Raw genomic sequence first — 18,365 nt, forward strand, 5'->3', positions numbered from 1 at the left:
CCAGGGGGGGGTGACAGCAAGATTTCCCCTACCATGAGGTGGGTACATGCACCCATGGGTGCTCACCCAGGGATGGGGAACCCTCCCAAGGGGGTCCCACATCACTCTTGTGGTGATGAAACCCCCAGACCCTGTTGAGGAGTCACCCAAGCCCACAGCATCACGGAGGCTCCATTCTCCACCCCAAAACCAAGCACCCTTGGGTGCTGAGTCTCCAGGAATCATGTCCTGACAAAGGGGAGATGCCGCAGCTGTCCCAGGAATTCCATCAGTGGAGGAAAACATTCCAGCACAACCTTCTCCATGTGTTTTGCTTCCTGGCCTGGATATGGAACCCCCCAAAAAAACCAAAACACTCTGGAATTTCTGGTTTGGGTGTCCCAAAGGACAACAACCCCCTGCTGGGATGGGGAGAGGTGGAGGTGAGGGTGCAAGCAATGATGGGAGAGCCCAAGGTGGTGCTGGAATGTTTGGTGTGAGCTTCATGCTGCTCCCAACACATATTCCCACTAAGGATGCTCTCAGCACATGGCTCCACACCAAGAAACCTCCTCCCAAAACCAAAAGGCTGAATTAAGATGGATGCAAGGTGGATTCTGGGTTTGGGAAAGCTGGGGTTGAGCCACACTGAGGGGTTTTTACATCCCATTACATCCCAGTATGGTGACTTGTGACCAGTGGCCATGCTTGACCCCAATATATTGTCTGACCTGGATGAAGAACATCAAGCTCCTCGTGTCACCTTGTGTTTAAGACAGCAGCACCAATAGACACAGGAATCTCTTTCCAGCCCCCAAAGCATCCCAGAAGCCTGCTGGTGAAGCTTGCCTTCAAAAAAATATGGTTGAAAAGATAATTTATTGGCAAAAGAAAACATTTCAAACAAAGCCACTTCCTTGCAGTGGAATTAGTGGCCCTTCCCCACGCTGTCACCCAGCTTCTTGCCAAAATGATGTCCCAGAAAAAAAAAAACCAAGGTCAGCAAGGGGGGGTGTCTTGAGGTAGGTGCCAGGTCATGCCTGGTTCTGAGGTTCCTGAGCTGCTTGGGTTGGGTCTTGCTCACAGTCGGGGTTTGATCTGCAGCTGTTTGCCTGGAAGGAGGAAAGAAAAAATGTTGGAGGCCAAGTTGGATGGGGTTGGACTAATGGAAGGAGCCTGTGGGCATGGGAAAGGTCTGGAGAACCCTTAAATCTGGAGAAGAGGAGGTTCAGGGGAGACCTCATCACTCTCTACAACTCCCTGAAAGGAGGTTGGAGCCAGGGGGGGGTCGGGCTCTGCTCCCAGGCAACTCTCAGCAAGACAAGAGGCCATGGGCTTAAGCTCTGCCAGGGGAGGGTTAGGTTGGATATTAGGAAAAAATTCTTTCCTGCCCAGGGAGGGGGTGGATTCTCCATCCCTGGAGGTTAGGGTTTAACCCTAACCCTAATGGATTCTCCTTGCCTGGTCATGGTGGGATAATGCAACAGAGATCATGGAATCATCAAATGGGTTGGGTTGGATGGGACCTGAGAGATTTTTTTAATTGATTTTATTGATTTTTAAGAAGAGACTGAATGTGGCACTCAGTGCCATGGGCTGGGAACCACGGGGGGAGTGGATCAAGGGTTGGACTTGATGATCCCAGAGCTCCTTTCCCACCTGGATGATTCTGGAAAAACAAAAAACAAACAACAACAAAAAAAACCCTGGCTCCATGCTTGATGGTTTGGGACTGGAAGAGAAGAAGAGCCCTGAACCATTTCCATCCAGCTGGACCACTCTTATGGGGATAGAAGCATGGAATTTTCAGGGTTGGAAGGGACCTGTAAGATCATCTCATTTCAGGGACACTTCCCACTAGATCCCACAGAGCCCCATCCAGCCTGGCCTTAAAAACTTCCAGGGATGGATGGGGCTTCCATCACCTCTCTGGGCAACCTGTGCCAGGGTCTCAGCACCCTCATGGGGAAGAACTTCTTCCTAACTTCCAATCTAAATCTCCCCTCCTCTAGTTTGAATCCATTCCCCCATGTCCTATCACTCCCTGACATCCTAAAAAATCCCTCCCCAGCTTTCTTGTAGCCCCCTCAGTGAGGGTGATCAGGCATGGGAATGGGCTGCCCAGGGAGGGGGTGGATTCTCCATCCCTGGAGGTTTTTAAGAAGAGACTGAATGTGGCAATGAGTGGATCAAGGGTTGGACTTCATGATCCCAGAGCTCCTTTCCAATCCCAATGATTCTGGGATATTCTGTGGTGTTGGAATTAAGGAATTTAAGGTCCCTTCCAACCCAAACCATTGTGTGATTCCATGAAAAGGTGTTGGTGGGAAGTGGGTGACATCCATCTGAACACCCCCAGGCTTCTCCTTGCCTGGTCATGGTGGGATAATGCAACAGAGATCATGGAATCATCAGATGGGTTGGGTTGGATGGGACCTTAGAGATCATCTACATCCAACCCCCCTGCCATGGGCAGGGACACCTCCCACAGCCCAGGCTGCTCCAAACCTCATCCAACCTTCAACACTTCCAGGGATGGGGCAGCCACAGCTTCTCTGGGCAACCTGGGCTAGGTGCTCAGCACTCTCATAGTGAGGAATTTCTCCTTAATGTCTTCTCTAAATCTCCCTTCTTCATGTTTAAAGCCACTTCCAATTGTCCTATCATTCCATGCCCTTAAAAAAATGGGAAGACAGGGGGATGGAGGTGGTCTCTGCCCCACACCCCCCCCCCATCTGTACCCATTGACCTCACCTCTGCTGCCCTCCTCCAGCTGGGAGTTTTTGGGGTCCCGTGAGGATGCTGGTGGCAAAGTCCTCATCCGCTTGGCACTGCCTGGGAGTGGAAAATATACAAAAAAAAAGAAGAGAAAATCAGTGAGTTTGGCTCAGATCACTACAGAAATCCCTTGGGATGTAGGTGGAGCATCCCCTGGCTCTCTGCTGCTCCTGCTTTGTGCTTTAAATGGGTAAATGCTGCCTCCAAGGACATGGTGCCACCAAAAAGAAGGATTAATTAGTCAGCAAGCAGAGAAAAAGAAATGAGCCCACCTAATTGCATCCTCTGCCTCTCAGCCTGAAGCCCCCAGCAATGGTCAGGGCTCCCCATCACCCAGTTGGTGTGGACATGAGTCCCCCCCTGGTCTTTTCTCCAGCTTTTTGGTGGAGAGTTGGTTCCTCTGGAGTTGGGGATCTGTCTCCCTGTGAGCCTGAAGCTTTTCCTCTTCTCTGAAGCCAAGGTGGAGATGGCTGGTTCCCTAAATCCCTGAGCTTCCCACAAAAGGCAGAGGGATGGGAGGTGTTTGGAGGTCCCATCCCAGGATGGCTCCAAAATCCCCATTATGGGTAAAAAGAAAATAAGAAGCATCTAAACCTTTCAAGTGAAGCTCGGGGTGAGCATCATGCCCTGCTCCAGGGATGGGCAGAGCTCTGGGAACTCATGTTTGATGCTCTCTGGCTGTGCTGGTGGAAGACTGGGAGAAGCCCCCAGAAAACTCTCAAGATGCTTTGGGTGATGACTTGAGGGTCCCACGTAAATCCAAAACTCCATGAAATGCCTCTGGAAGGTAAACTCTTTGAAGGACAAGTCCAAGAACATCCCATGGTCCAAGGTGGGCACTGTGGAGTCCTCCTCTGTTTCAACTACAACCCTGGATATGTTTTTCTGCAGAGTTTCTCCTATTTTCCTTCCCAGAAGGATGTGAAGAGGTGGCTGGAGTGTTTTCCTTCCCAGATTGAGGGATGGGCAGGGACATGGTGACCACTTAGGTGAGGAGAAGACCCTGAGATGAACAGGGATGGGGGAAGATGAACAGGGATGGCCATCCCAGGATGGCCCCAAAATCCCCATTATGGGTAAAAAGAAAATAAGAAGCAGCTAAACCTTTCAAGTGAAGCTCGGGGTGAGCATCATGACCTGCTCCAGGGATGGGCAGAGCTCTGGCAACTCATGTTTGATGCTCTCTGGCTGTGCTGGTGGAAGGTTTGGAGAATCCCCCAGAATCTTCTCAAGATGCTCTGGGTGATGATTTCTGCTTCTTGGAGCACTGTGCCTCCCCCAGATTCTCATGTGAATCCAAAACTCCATGAAATTCCTCTGGAAGGCAAACTCTTTGAAGGACAAGTCCAAGAACATCCCATGGTCCAAGGTGGGCACCGTGGAGTCCTCCTCTGTTTCAGCTACAACCCTGGATATGTTTTTCTGCAGAGTTTCTCCTACTTTTCTTCCCAGAAGGATGTGAAGAGGTGGCTGGAGGGTTTTTCTTTCCAGATTGAGGGATGGGCAGGGACATGGTGACCACTTAGGTGAGGAGAAGACCCTGAGATGAACAGGGATGGGGGAAGATGAACAGGGATGGCCATCCCAGGATGACCCCAAAATCCCCTTTATGGGTGAAAAAGAAAATAAGAAGCATCTAAACCTTTCAAGTGAAGCTCGGGGTGAGCATCATGCCCTGCTCCAGGGATGGGCAGAGCTCTGGCAACTCATGTTTGATGCTCTCTGGCTGTGCTGGTGGAAGGTTTGGAGAATCCCCCAGAATCTTCTCAAGATGCTCTGGGTGATGATTTCTGCTTCTTGGAGCACTGTGCCTCCCCCAGATTCTCATGTGAATCCAAAACTCCATGAAATTCCTCTGGAAGGCAAACTCTTTGAAGGACAAGTCCAAGAACATCCCATGGTCCAAGGTGGGCACCGTGGAGTCCTCCTCTGTTTCAGCTACAACCCTGGATATGTTTTTCTGCAGAGATTTTCCTACTTTCCTTCCCAGAAGGATGTGAAGAGGTGGTTGGAGGGTTTTCCTTCTCAGACTGAGGGTTGGGCAGGGACATGGTGACCACTTAGGTGAGGAGAAGACCCTGAGATGAACAGGGATGGGGGAAGATGAACAGGGATGGCCATCCCAGGATGGCCCCAAAATCCCCATTATGGGTGAAAAAGAAAATAAAAAGCATCTAAACCTTTTAAGTGAAGCTCGGGGTGAGCATCATGCCCTGCTCCAGGGATGGGCAGAGCTCTGGCAACTCATGTTTGATGCTCTCTGGCTGTGCTGGTGGAAGGTTTAGAGAATCCCCCAGAATCTTCTCAAGATGCTCTGGGTGATGATTTCTGCTTCTTGGAGCACTGTGCCTTCCCCAGATTCTCATGTGAATCCAAAACTCCATGAAATTCCTCTGGAAGGCAAACTCTTTGAAGGACAAGTCCAAGAACTTGGTCCAAGTTCTTGGTCCAACATGGTCCAAGGTGGGCACTGTGGAGTCCTCCTCTGTTTCAGCTACAACCCTGGATATGTTTTTGTGCAGAGTTTCTCCTACTTTCCTTCCCAGAAGGATGTGAAGAGGTGGCTGGAGGGTTTTCCTTCTCAGACTGAGGGTTGGGCAGGGACATGGTGACCACTTAGGTGAGGAGAAGACCCTGAAATGAACAGGGATGGGGGAAGATGAACAGGGATGGGGAAAAGAAGGAGATTTCCTGGAAAAATGGACCTTTAGCTTGCTGAGCTATGAGGTTTAGGAGGAAAAGTCCCCTTTCATTTGGGATAACAGGAGGTGGAGAAGATCATGGATGAACTGGAGAAAATCCAGCCCAAAATCTAGATGTTAGATATAGATATCTAAATATTTATATATTATATTTATAGATAGATACAGATATATCTAAATAGAGATGTTAGAATCATCAAATGGTTTGTGTTGGAAGAGATCTTCAAAGATCATCAAGCAGGGACCTCTTCAACCAGATCAGGATGCTCAGAGCCCAATCCAATGAGACCCTGAATATTTCCAGGGATGGGGCATCTACCACCTCTTGGGGCAACCCAGGCCAGAGTCTCCCCATCCTCAGAGTAAAAAAAAAACCTCTTCCTTAGATCTAATTCTGGATGATCAGCACACAACCTGCCCCCATTTCTGCAAAAACCCAGCAGTGAGACATCCACCATCCCAAGGATGATGCCGAACGTAGAGGTGGTAACTTGGGCACCTTCAAGGAGCCTTGAAAGCCCAAAGGAGAAGGTTTGGGGCTAGAAGAGGAGCCTTGAAAGCCCAAAGGAGAAGGTTTTGGGTTAGAAGAGGAGCCTTGAAAGCCCAAAGGAGAAGGTTTGGGGCTAGAAGAGGTAGGAGGACCTCAAGCAACATCTGACAACATGGAGCCACCATGAGTTCTTCTTTCTTTTTCAACTTGGGTAAACAAACTTGCTCAGAGTCTGAGCCAGCCTGGCAGTGATACATCACTTTAGAGTTAATTTATGTAAAATAAAGAGAGCTCATTTAGCACCTTTCCACCCTTAATATAACACCCATACATCCCAAGGATGATGCCCAATGTAGAGGAGGTAACTTGGGTACCTTCAAGGAGCCCTGAAAGCCCAAAGGAGAAGGTTTTGGGCTAGAAGAGGTAGGAGGACCTCAAGCAACATCTGACAGCAAGGAGCCACCATGAGTTCTCCTTTCTTTTTCAACTTGGGTAAACAAACTTGCTCAGAGTCTGAGCAAGCCTGGCAGTGATACATCACTTTAGAGTTAATTTATGTAAAATAAAGAGAGCTCATTTAGCACCTTTCCACCCTTAATATAACACCCATACATCCCAAGGATGATGCCCAATGTAGAGGAGGTAACTTGGGCACCTTCAAGGAGCCTTGAAAGCCCAAAGGAGAAGGTTTGGGGCTAGAGGAGGTAGGAGGACCTCAAGCAACATCTGACTGCAAGGAGCCACCATGAGTTCTTTCTTTTTCAACTTGGGTAAACAAACTTGCTCAGAGTCTGAGCCAGCCTGGCAGAGTTAATTTATGTAAAATAAAGAGAGCTCATTTAGCACCTTTCCACCCTTAATATAACACCCATACATCCCAAGGATGATGCCCAATGTAGAGGAGGTAACTTGGGCACCTTCAAGGAGCCTTGAAAGCCCAAAGGAGAAGGTTTGGGGCTAGAAGAGGTAGGAGGACCTCAAGCAACATCTGACAACAAGGAGCCACCATGAGTTCTTTCTTTTTCAACTTGGGTAAACAAACTTGCTCAGAGTCTGAGCCAGCCTGGCAGAGTTAATTTATGTAAAATAAAGAGAGCTCATTTAGCACCTTTCCACCCTTAATATAACACCCATACATCCCAAGGATGATGCCCAATGTAGAGGAGGTAACTTGGGTACCTTCAAGGAGCCCTGAAAGCCCAAAGGAGAAGGTTTTGGGCTAGAAGAGGTAGGAGGACCTCAAGCAACATCTGACAACAAGGAGCCACCATGAGTTCTCCTTTCTTTTTCAACTTGGGTAAACAAACTTGCTCAGAGTCTGAGCAAGCCTGGCAGTGATACATCACTTTAGAGTTAATTTATGTAAAATAAAGAGAGCTCATTTAGCACCTTTCCACCCTTAATATAACACCCATACATCCCAAGGATGATGCCCAATGTAGAGGAGGTAACTTGGGCACCTTCAAGGAGCCTTGAAAGCCCAAAGGAGAAGGTTTGGGGCTAGAGGAGGTAGGAGGACCTCAAGCAACATCTGACTGCAAGGAGCCACCATGAGTTCTTTCTTTTTCAACTTGGGTAAACAAACTTGCTCAGAGTCTGAGCCAGCCTGGCAGAGTTAATTTATGTAAAATAAAGAGAGCTCATTTAGCACCTTTCCACCCTTAATATAACACCCATACATCCCAAGGATGATGCCCAATGTAGAGGAGGTAACTTGGGTACCTTCAAGGAGCCTTGAAAGCCCAAAGGAGAAGGTTTTGGGCTAGAAGAGGTAGGAGGACCTCAAGCAACATCTGACAACAAGGAGCCACCATGAGTTCTCCTTTCTTTTTCAACTTGGGTAAACAAACTTGCTCAGAGTCTGAGCCAGCCTGGCAGTGATACATCACTTTAGAGTTAATTTATGTAAAATAAAGAGAGCTCATTTAGCACCTTTCCACCCTTAATATAACACCCATACATCCCAAGGATGATGCCCAATGTAGAGGAGGTAACTTGGGCACCTTCAAGGAGCCTTGAAAGCCCAAAGGAGAAGGCTAGAGGAGGTAGGAGGACCTCAAGCAACATCTGACAGCAAGGAGCCACCATGAGTTCTCCTTTCTTTTTCAACTTGGGTAAACAAACTTGCTCAGAGTCTGAGCCAGCCTGGCAGTGATACATCACTTTAGAGTTAATTTATGTAAAATAAAGAGAGCTCATTTAGCACCTTTCCACCCTTAATATAACACCCATACATCCCAAGGGTGATGCCCAATGTAGAGGAGGTAACTTGGGCACCTTCAAGGAGCCTTGAAAGCCCAAAGGAGAAGGTTTTGGGTTAGAAGAGAAGACTTGAAAGCCCAAAGGAGAAGGTTTGGGGCTAGAAGAGGAGCCTTGAAAGCCCAAAGGAGAAGGTTTTGGGTTAGAAGAGGAGCCTTGAAAGTCCAAGGGAGAAGGTTTGGGGCTAGAAGAGGTAGGAGGACCTCAACCAACATCTGACAACAAGGAGCCACCATGAGTTCTTCTTTCTTTTTCAACTTGGGTAAACAAACTTGCTCAGAGTCTGAGCCAGCCTGGCAGAGTTAATTTATGTAAAATAAAGAGAGCTCATTTAGCACCTTTCCACCCTTAATATAACACCCATACATCCCAAGGATGATGCCCAATGTAGAGGAGGTAACTTGGGCACCTTCAAGGAGCCTTGAAAGCCCAAAGGAGAAGGTTTGGGGCTAGAGGAGGTAGGAGGACCTCAAGCAACATCTGACTGCAAGGAGCCACCATGAGTTCTCCTTTCTTTTTCAACTTGGGTAAACAAACTTGCTCAGAGTCTGAGCCAGCCTGGCAGAGTTAATTTATGTAAAATAAAGAGAGCTCATTTAGCACCTTTCCACCCTTAATATAACACCCATACATCCCAAGGATGATGCCCAATGTAGAGGAGGTAACTTGGGCACCTTCAAGGAGCCTTGAAAGCTCAAAGGAGAAGGCTAGAGGAGGTAGGAGGACCTCAAGCAACATCTGACAGCAAGGAGCCACCATGAGTTCTCCTTTCTTTTTCAACTTGGGTAAACAAACTTGCTCAGAGTCTGAGCCAGCCTGGCAGTGATACATCACTTTAGAGTTAATTTATGTAAAATAAAGAGAGCTCATTTAGCACCTTTCCACCCTTAATATAACACCCATACATCAGAGGGCTGCACAGCAGCCACAACAGACTGGGCTATTAGTCATTAGTGATGCAGCCAAATTCAGCTTCAGGGGAAGAGCTGATGCCCATGGTACCCCACGTCACCTCTGACCACCTGAATTCTCCAGTTGATCCCAAATATCCCTTTTTTATTGAGCCAAATGAGTTTTTTCCAGCCTGGGATATCCAAATCAGGGTCCAGCAACACCAAGGGATCAAAACCAGCATCTATTCATCCCTGCCCCACCAGTGATTGTGGCCTTGGTCCAACTGGAAATGACTGAATTTTCCTTGAGGAAACTTCATTAGTTAATATCTGTGCCTTGCAATTCAGAGCAAATAGGATTGCAAGAGTAGAAATATAGATTTCTTCTTTTTGGGGGAAAAAAATAAAAAAGGAAGCTCTTTTTAAGTTGATCATCATTCCCTTTGGTAAGGAGCTGAGATGCTTTCAGAGCATCCACGCTTGATTTCAAACCTGTGCCTCCAAAAATTAAGGAGGAGAAGAAGAAAATGAAATGAAAATCATAGAATCCTTTTGTTTGGAAAAGATTTTTTAAGATCATCAAGTCCAAGCATTAACCAGGTTGATGTAAAAAGATTAAATCAGTCCAGGTTCTCACCTTGGATGGAAGGAGATAGAATCATAGAATTTTCAGGGCTGGAAGGGACCTTTAAGATCATCTCATTCCAACCCCCCTGCCATGGGCAGGAACAACTCCCACCAGATCAGGTTTTTCAGAGCCCCTGAGCCTTAAAAACTTCCAGTTTTTAAGCCTCAAAATTTAAAAACTGGCCAGCCTGGCCTTAAAAACTTCCAGGGATGGATGGGGCTTCCACCACCTCTCTGGGCAACCTGTGCCAGGGTCTCAGCATCCTCATGGGGAAGAACTTCTTCCTAACTTCCAATCTAAATTGGAGTTTGAATCCATTCCCCCATGTCCTATCACTCCCTGACATCCTAAAAAATCCCTCCCCAGCTTTCCTGTAGCCCCTTCAGATCCTGGAAGGCTCCAATAAGGTCTCCTCAGAGCCTTCTCCTCTCCAGGCTGAATAACCCCAACTCTCTCAGTCTGTCCTCACAGGAGAGGTGCTCCAGCCCTCTGATCATCCTCATAGATCTTCTCTGGTCACCCTCCAGCACATCCATAATTTTCTTCTAAGAGGAGCTCCAGAAGTGGACACAGGGTCAATCTAGCATCATGGATTGTCTTGGAAGGGACCATTAAGGATCATCTGCTTCCAACCCCCCTGCCATGGGCAGGGACACCTCCCTCCAGATCAGGTTGCACAGAGCCCCATCCAGCCTGGCCTTAAAAACTTCCACGGATGGAGCTTCCACCACCTCTCTGGGCAACCTGTGCCAGGGTCTCACCACCCTCATGGGGAAGAACTTCTTCCTAACTTCCAATCTAAATCTCCCCTCCTCTAGTTTGAAGCCATTCCCTCGTGTTCTATCACTCCCTGACATCCTAAAAAATCCCCCCCCAGCTTTCCTGTAGCCCCTTCAGATCTTGGAAGGCTCCAATAAGGTCTCCTCAGAGCCTTCTCCTCTCCAGGCTGAATAACCCCAATTCTCTCAGTCTGTCCTCACAGGAGAGGTGCTCCAGCTCCCTGATCATCCTCATGGATCTTCTCTGGTCACCCTCCAGCACATCCATAATTTTCTTCTAAGAGGAGCTCCAGAAGTGGACACAGGGTCAATCTAGCATCATGGATTGACTTGGAAGGGACCATTAAGGATCATCTCAGTCCAACCCCCCTGCTACGGGCACGGACACCTCCCTCCAGATCAGGTTGCACAGATCCCCATCCAGTCTGGCCTTAAAAACTTCCAGGGATGGAGCTTCCACCACCTCTCTGGGCAACCTGTGCCAGGGTCTCACCACCCTCATGGGGAAGAACTTCTTCCTAACTTCCAATCTAAATCTCCCCTCCTCTAGTTTGAATCCATTCCCTCATGTTCTATCACTCCCTGACATCCTAAAAAATCCCTCCCCAGCTTTCCTGTAGCCCCTTCAGATCCTGGAAGGCTCCAATAAGGTCTCCTCAGAGCCTTCTCCTCTCCAGACTGAATAACCCCAACTCTCTCAGTCTGTCCTCACAGGAGAGGTGCTCCAGCTCCCTGATCATCCTCATGGACCTTCTCTGGACACCCTCCAGCACATCCATGTCTATTTTTGCAATAAGAACTCCAGAACTGGATGCAGAACTCCAGGAGTGGTCTCAGAAGAGCAGAGGGGGAGAGTGACCTGCTGGCCACTCTTCTCTTGATGCAGCCAAGGCCACTGTTGGCTTTCTGGGCTGCAGGTGTTCCCTGTTGGCTCCTGTTGAACTTCTACTCCACCAGCACCCAAAAGTCCTTTTCCTCAGGGCTGCTCTCAAGCCCCTCACTGCCCATCCTCTATTGTTGCTGGGTTATAAGTATCTGTGCCTTTATGTCACTGGTATTGACCAGCAAGCAGCAGATTTCTCAAAGATTCTCCTGGCATTCACCAAATGGAGCTTTAAGGTTGTTTAAGGGGTCTAAAAAACCTCATGTTCTAACCATCTGTGTCTTCTTCTGTCCACCAGGGTTCAGAGGGGTCCTCTGAGAGCATCCACTGCTTGGTTCTCATCTTCTCACACACCTGCCCATCCTATATCAGTGTTTGGGATTCCCTCCACCCAGATGCAGGACCTTGTTCTTGGTCTTGTTGAACTTGAGGAGCTTGGCACGGAGCCACCTCTCCATCCTGATATTACTCCTGGAAAGGATGGAGCAGTGAAGCTTCATCCCTAAAAGTAAAATCTGGAGAACTTGGAGAAAAAGGGGGGTTTAGGGGGTGTCACTTAAACCACCCCAGCAAACAAAAACATATTTTCCACTTTTTTGTGCATGGGAGACCCTGCAAATGGTGTGATCAATCTTGGGTTACATCTCATCTGCCTTCACTCTCTTTCCACCTCCCCCCCCCAGCTCGTTCCCCTCCTCCTTTTTCTTCTCTGCCTTTCATCAGCTGCACAATCCATCTTCCAGGAACCAGGTCTATCATTTCTAGTTAGTGAAAGCTGGGCTAAGAAACCCCTTTTTTCATTATGATGATTGAACTGCTTCCCAAGAGAAGACCTGGGGTTGGATCATGAGCTCTCCAGCCAAAGCCAAGGTGGCTTTTGCTGAGCTTCTCAGCCTCACCTGGAGAATTAGGACATCCAGAGCTCTTCCTCCTGATGAAAATCAACAATTTATTTTGCCTAAACCTAAGGAAGTGTCAGGCAGATGGAGAAACTTGATGCTCTTTGCCAGGAGAAGGGAGGGAAAAGAAAGAAAACGAATAGAAATGTATTATCAAGTCCTGGGAGTGGACAGGGCAGTAAATCACACTGCAGGTGGCACCATTATATTTTTCAATAAAACCTGGACTTCTCCCAGATGCCACCAAGCTGAGTGGCTCCAGCTGCACCTGATGGGAAAGTTAAAACAAAATTTCTTTCATCCAGCAGGTCTGACCAACCTGATCTCCTTTTACGATCGAGTGACCCGACTGGTGGATGAGGGGAAGGCTGTGGATGTGGTCTACCTGGACTTCAGCAAAGCGTTTGACACCGTCTCCCACAGCATCCTCCTGAAAAAGCTGTCAGCCCACAGCTTGGACAGGAGCACCCTGTGCTGGGTTAGGAACTGGCTGGAGGGCCGGGCCCAGAGAGTGGTGCTGAACGGGGCTGCATCAAAATGGCGGCTGTGGTGTCCCCCAGGGATCAGTGTTGGGCCCAGTTCTGTTCAATATCTTTATTGATGATTTAGATGAGGGGATTGAGTCCATCATCAGAAAATACGCAGATGAAACCAAGCTGGGGGGGAGTGTGGATCAGCTGGAAGGCAGGAGGGCTCTGCAGAGGGACCTGGACAGACTGGAGAGTTGGGATGATTCCAATGGGATGAGGTTCAACACAGCCAAGTGCCGGCTCCTGCACTTTGGCCACAACAACCCCATGGGGAGCTCCAGGCTGGGGACAGAGTGGCAGAAAGGGACCTGGGAGTCTGGATTGCCAGGAAGCTGAACATGAGCCAGCAGTGTGCCCAGGTAGTCAAGAAAGCCAATGGCATCCTGGCCTGGCTCAGGAACAGCGTGGCCAGCAGGTCCAGGGAAGGGATTCTGCCCCTGTACTCAGCGCTGGTGAGGCCACAGCTTGAGTCCTGTGTCCAGTTCTGGGCCCCTCAGCTCAGGAAGGAGACTGAGGTCCTGGAGCAGGTCCAGAGAAGAGCAAGGAGGCTGGGAAGGGACTCGAGCACAGACCCTATGAGGAGAGGCTGAGGGAGCTGGGGGTGTTCAGGCTGGAGAAGAGGAGGCTCAGGGGAGACCTCATCACTCTCTACAACTCCCTGAAAGGAGGTTGAAGCCAGGGGGGGGTTGGGCTCTTTTCCCAGGCAACTCTCAGCAAGACAAGAGGGCAGGGTCTCAAGTTGTGCCAGAGGAGGTTTAGGTTGGAGATTAGAAAGAATTTCTTTCTGGAGAGGGTGATCAGCCATTGGAATGGGCTGCCCAGGGAAGTAGTGGATTCTCCATGCCTGGAGATATTTAAAAAGAGACTGGATGTGGCACTCAGTGCCATGGTCTAGCAACCGCAATGGTGGTTCAAGGGTTGGACTCGATGATCTCTGAGGTCCCTTCCAACCCAGCCAATTCTATGATTCTATGATTATCTGCCCTTTACTGGTGAGCAGAAACTTAGCCTGAAGAAGACAGAATTTCAGCAGTATGGAGGGCTGTTTTATCTCCAGTTTTTACGTTGCTAAATAATTCCAGAGGGAAAACAAGAGGGCTGCCCAGTGGAGGTGGTGTGATGGAGATGGGGTCTTCAGAAATCCTGAGCGAAGTCTAAAAACTCTGGTCTTCAGACCTGAGTTCCATCACAGGTGGCCAAGACCCAGAAAAAAGGGTAAAAAAATTAATATGGATGCAGCAGATTTTAATCCTGGCAAAGGAGGGAAGAGTTGGCAGGTCTGAAAATTTGCAGGATCCTGCAAATCCATAAAGCAAGAGGGCTGGAAACGTGCAGGTGGCTTGGCCCAGGTGGAAAATAAATCAGAAAAAAAAAAGATTTTTGACAGCCCTCTTGTGGGACAACAAGGGTTCTGGGTCAGAGCAAGAGCCCAGTTAGAAAAAAATCACAGCACTCATCAGGTTCATTGGATGTTCACACTAAATTGGCCATTTTGCAATAAAGAAATTAAAGAACATTGAAGTTTCTGATTTTTGTACCTTCTCAGAGCTACAAAAGACACCAGGAAATCCACCCCCAACCTTCAATAATGCTCATTATCTGCAGCACCCCAAAGCCTGATGGTACCCCAAGACTGCTGGTGTCTTCCAGAAGCATCAGGGCTTTGAAAAGGGTTGGAAATGGAAGGAGGGAAGGAAGGAGGGAAGAGCTGAAATATGGAAGGCATCAAGGTCCACCAGGAGAAGTCCCCTTGATGAGTTCCCCCAAGATGAGGACCAACCCAATGAGGACCAACCCAATGAGGTTGATTTTTTTCCTTCTGACAAGAAGGAACCTATGACCCAGAAGAGGTGTTGGAAAGCAGCATCCAGGAAGGATAAAAAAGATGGGATTCCAACCTATTGGAATGGCATGGAGCTGTTGGAATGAGTCCAGAGGAGGCCACAAAGATGATGGGAGGGCTGAAGCACCTCTGGTATGAAGACAAGATAAGAAAGTTGGGGTTGTTCAGCCTAGAGAAGAGAAGGCTCCAGGGAAACCTTAGAGCATCCTCCAGTGCCTGAAGGACCTCCAGGAAAAGTTGAGGAGGAACAAGGGCCTGGAGGGATGGAATGAGGGGGAATGGTTTCAAGGTGAAGGGGGGGATATTGAGATATTAGGGAGAAATTCCTTGTTGTGAGGGTGGTGAGAACCTGTGCTGTGGAGCCAGGCTGAGAGAGTTGGGGTTGTTCAGCCTGGAGAAGAGAAGGCTCCAGGGACACCTTAGAGCACCTTCCAGCACCTCAAGTGGCTACAGGAAAGCTGGGACTTTGCAAAAGGACCTGGAGTGATGGGATGATGAGGAAGGATTTCAAACTGAAAGAGGGGAGATGGAGAGGAGAGAAATTATTTAGTGTAAGGATAATGAGACCCTGGTCCAGGTTGTCCAGAGAAAGTGTGGATGCCCTGTGATGACTGTGATATTCTGTGGTGTTGGAACTTAAGGAACTTTAAGATCAAGAGAACTTTAAGACAAGAGGCCATGGGCTTAAGCTCTGCCAGGGGAGGGTTGGGTTGGATATTAGGAAAAAATTCTTTCCAGAGAGGGTGATGAAGCATTGGAATGGGCTGCCCAGGGAGGGGGTGGATTCTCCATCCCTGGAGGTTTTTAAGAAGAGACTGAATGTGGCACTGAGTGCCATGGGCTGGGAACCACAGGGGGAGTGGATCAAGGGTTGGACTTGATGATCCCAGAGCTCCTTTCCAACCCCAATGATTCTGGGATTCTGTGGTGTTGGAACTTAAGGAACTTGAAGGTCCCTTCCAACCCAAACCATTGTGTGATTCCATGAAAAGGTGTTGGTGGGAAGTGGGTGACATCCATCTGAACACCCCCAGGCTTCTCCTTGCCTGGTCATGGTGGGATAATGCAACAGAGATCATGGAACCATCAAATGGGTTGGGTTGGATGGGACCTGAGAGATTTTTAAGAAGAGACTGAAAGTGGCATTCAGTGCCATGGGCTGGGAACCATGGGGGGAGTGGATCAAGGGTTGGACTTGATGATCCCAGAGCTCCATTCCAACCCAAATGATTCTGGAAAAACAAAAAATAAACAAAAAGACAAAAAAACCCCAAAACCCTGGCTCCATGCTTGATGGTTTGGGACTGGAAGAGAAGAAGAGCCCTGAACCATTTCCATCCAGCTGGACCACTCTTATGGGGATAGAATCACGGAATTTTCATGGTTGGAAGGGACCTGTAAGATCATCTCATTTCAGGGACACTTCCCACTAGATCCCACAGAGCCCCATCCAGCCTGGCCTTAAAAACTTCCAGGGATAGATGAGGCTTCCACCACCTCTCTGGGCAACCTGTGCCAGGGTCTCAGCACCCTCATGGGGAAGAACTTCTTCCTAACTTCCAATCTAAATCTCCCCTCCTCTGGTTTGAATCCATTCCCCCATGTCCTATCACTCCCTGACATCCTAAAAAATCCCTCCCCAGCTTTCCTGTAGCCCCCTCAGAGAGGGTGATGAAGCATTGGAATGGGCTGCCCAGGGAGGGGGTGGATTCTCCATCCCTGGAGGTTTTTAAGAAGAGACTGAATGTGGCACTCAGTGCCATGGGTTGGGAACCACAGGGGGAGTGGATCAAAGGTTGGACTTGATGATCCCAGAGCTCCTTTCCAACCCCAATGATTCTGGGATGCTGTGGTGTTGGAACTTAAGGAACTTGAAGGTCCCTTCCAACCCAAACCATTGTGTGATTCTATGAAAAGGTGTTGGTGGGAAGTGAGTGACATCCATCTGAACACCCCCAGGCTTCTCCTTGCCTGGTCATGGTGGGATAATGCAACAGAGATCATGGAACCATCAAATGGGTTGGGTTGGATGGGACCTTAGAGATTTTTAAGAAGAGACTGAACGTGGCATTCAGTGCCATGGGCTGGGAACCAGGGGGGGAGTGGATCAAGGGCTGGACTTGATGATCCCAGAGCTCCTTTCCCACCTGGATGATTCTGGAAAAACAAAAAACAAACAAAAAAACCAAGCAAACAGAAAAAACCCTGGCTCCATGCTTGATGGTTTGGGACTGGAAGAGAAGAAGTGCCCTGAACCATTTCCATCCAGCTGGACCACTCTTATGGGGATAGAATCATGGAATTTTCAGGGTTGGAAGGGACCTGTAAGATCATTTCAGGGACACCTTAGAGATTTTTAAGAATAGACTGAACGTGGCACTCAGTGCCATGGGTTGGGAACCACGAGGGGAGTGGATCAAGGCTTGGATTTGATGATCTCAGAGCTCCTTTCCCACCTGGCTGATTCTCTGATCTCCCTTTTCACTCCACCACCCCTCGGCGAAGGGGGTTGGGCCGAAGATTTGCATTCCCCAAGTTATCCCTCCAGAAGCCGAAGCTGTAAACAAACCCAGCCAGCCCTGCACCTCCACGGATTCCTCAGAAGCCAAAAAACCTTTTGAGCGTGCTCAGTGGAGCTGTTAAAAAAGACTGAAGTGAGCATCTTCCATTAACGTTACGACCGTGAAATATGACAATAAAATGATGGCCGTATGGTCGCAAATTTGCAGCCCGCCGAGTTGCTCGGGGTTTATCGTCACTCAAACGTGCAGAGAGCTGTAAAATGTTTACAGAAAGGGTCGTTTGCAGCTATAAAATCCTCTTTTCTCTCCTAAACAAGGCTGAGTGGAGCCATTTACAAACCCCTGAATGTTCATCGGGGGAGAGGGGAACATCTGTTCTCGCCAGGAGTTTTTCCGTGATCTTCTCGAACAAATTAACTAAAATGGGTGCTTTCTAATTAAATTAGCACTCGATTGGAATGGTTTGCATTGGTGAGCTTGCTTACAATTAGTGCAGGGAGGCCAGTTAGGCTCCAGCTCAGGCTATTTAACTGGAAGGTGAAATATGGAAAAGCCCATTACCTGGGAACGGGTGTCAAGAGGGGTTGAAGAGCCCCTGCCCCCTTCAGCTTTCCCCTCCTGGATGGAGAACACGAGGAGGTGAAAGACTGGATGCCACCAAACCCACCTTTCCTAGCTGGGATTCTTGCTTGGAAGAGGTTTTGCTCCACATGCCACGTGAATGGGTGTTTTGGAGGATGCTGAGAAAGCACCAGAGCCCTCAAATTACTCCTCTGACCCCAAATGACAAAGTTCTTCTTGCAGGACTCACATCACTCCTTTCCAGTCCTTTTTTTCTTTACATTTCCCAAGGCCAGAGGCTGTAGACCCCTACTGAGACCCCACCAGCTGATGTTGTTGCCCAAGCTGGTCCTTAAAGGTCATCTCCAAACCTGACTCCATCCCTCCTGCACACACAGAGAGTTGTTTTGCTTCGTTCCACCTGCATTTAGATCAGGATTAAAAGGGCATTTTCCTCAAATTGTGATCATTTAACCATGGCAACTCAGGCTTGCTTTGTGGCATTCACCTGTCCCTCTTATTTACCTCCCCACCAGCTTGTGTGTCACCTTCAGCCTTTACAAACAGAAACCCAACATCATCCCTGGCACAAAGCCTGCAGCAGGGAAAGCACAGACAC

At 48.6% G+C, this 18,365-nt stretch overlaps 1 protein-coding gene across 2 annotated transcripts in view; it reads right to left on the reverse strand.

The window, feature by feature from the left end:
• Positions 1-839: 839 nt before the first annotated feature.
• The window catches only part of ZC3H3 (zinc finger CCCH-type containing 3), a 228,250-nt gene continuing 210,724 nt past the window's right edge, over positions 840-18,365 (reverse strand). The window contains exons 12-13 of one of the 2 annotated variants that reach the window (XM_030444227.1): positions 2,734-2,814; positions 840-1,091 (exon numbers count right to left, since the gene is read on the reverse strand). In XM_030444227.1, coding sequence (XP_030300087.1) covers positions 1,060-1,091; positions 2,734-2,814 — 113 coding nt within the window. In that variant the 3' untranslated portion in view covers positions 840-1,059. The remainder of the gene's footprint in view (positions 1,092-2,733; positions 2,815-18,365) is intronic. The other variant, XM_030444228.1, reaches the window with a different exon arrangement.

The sequence above is a fragment of the Calypte anna genome, chromosome 2 (assembly GCF_003957555.1).
Source record: "Calypte anna isolate BGI_N300 chromosome 2, bCalAnn1_v1.p, whole genome shotgun sequence".
NCBI classification, from domain to species: Eukaryota; Metazoa; Chordata; class Aves; order Apodiformes; family Trochilidae; genus Calypte; species Calypte anna.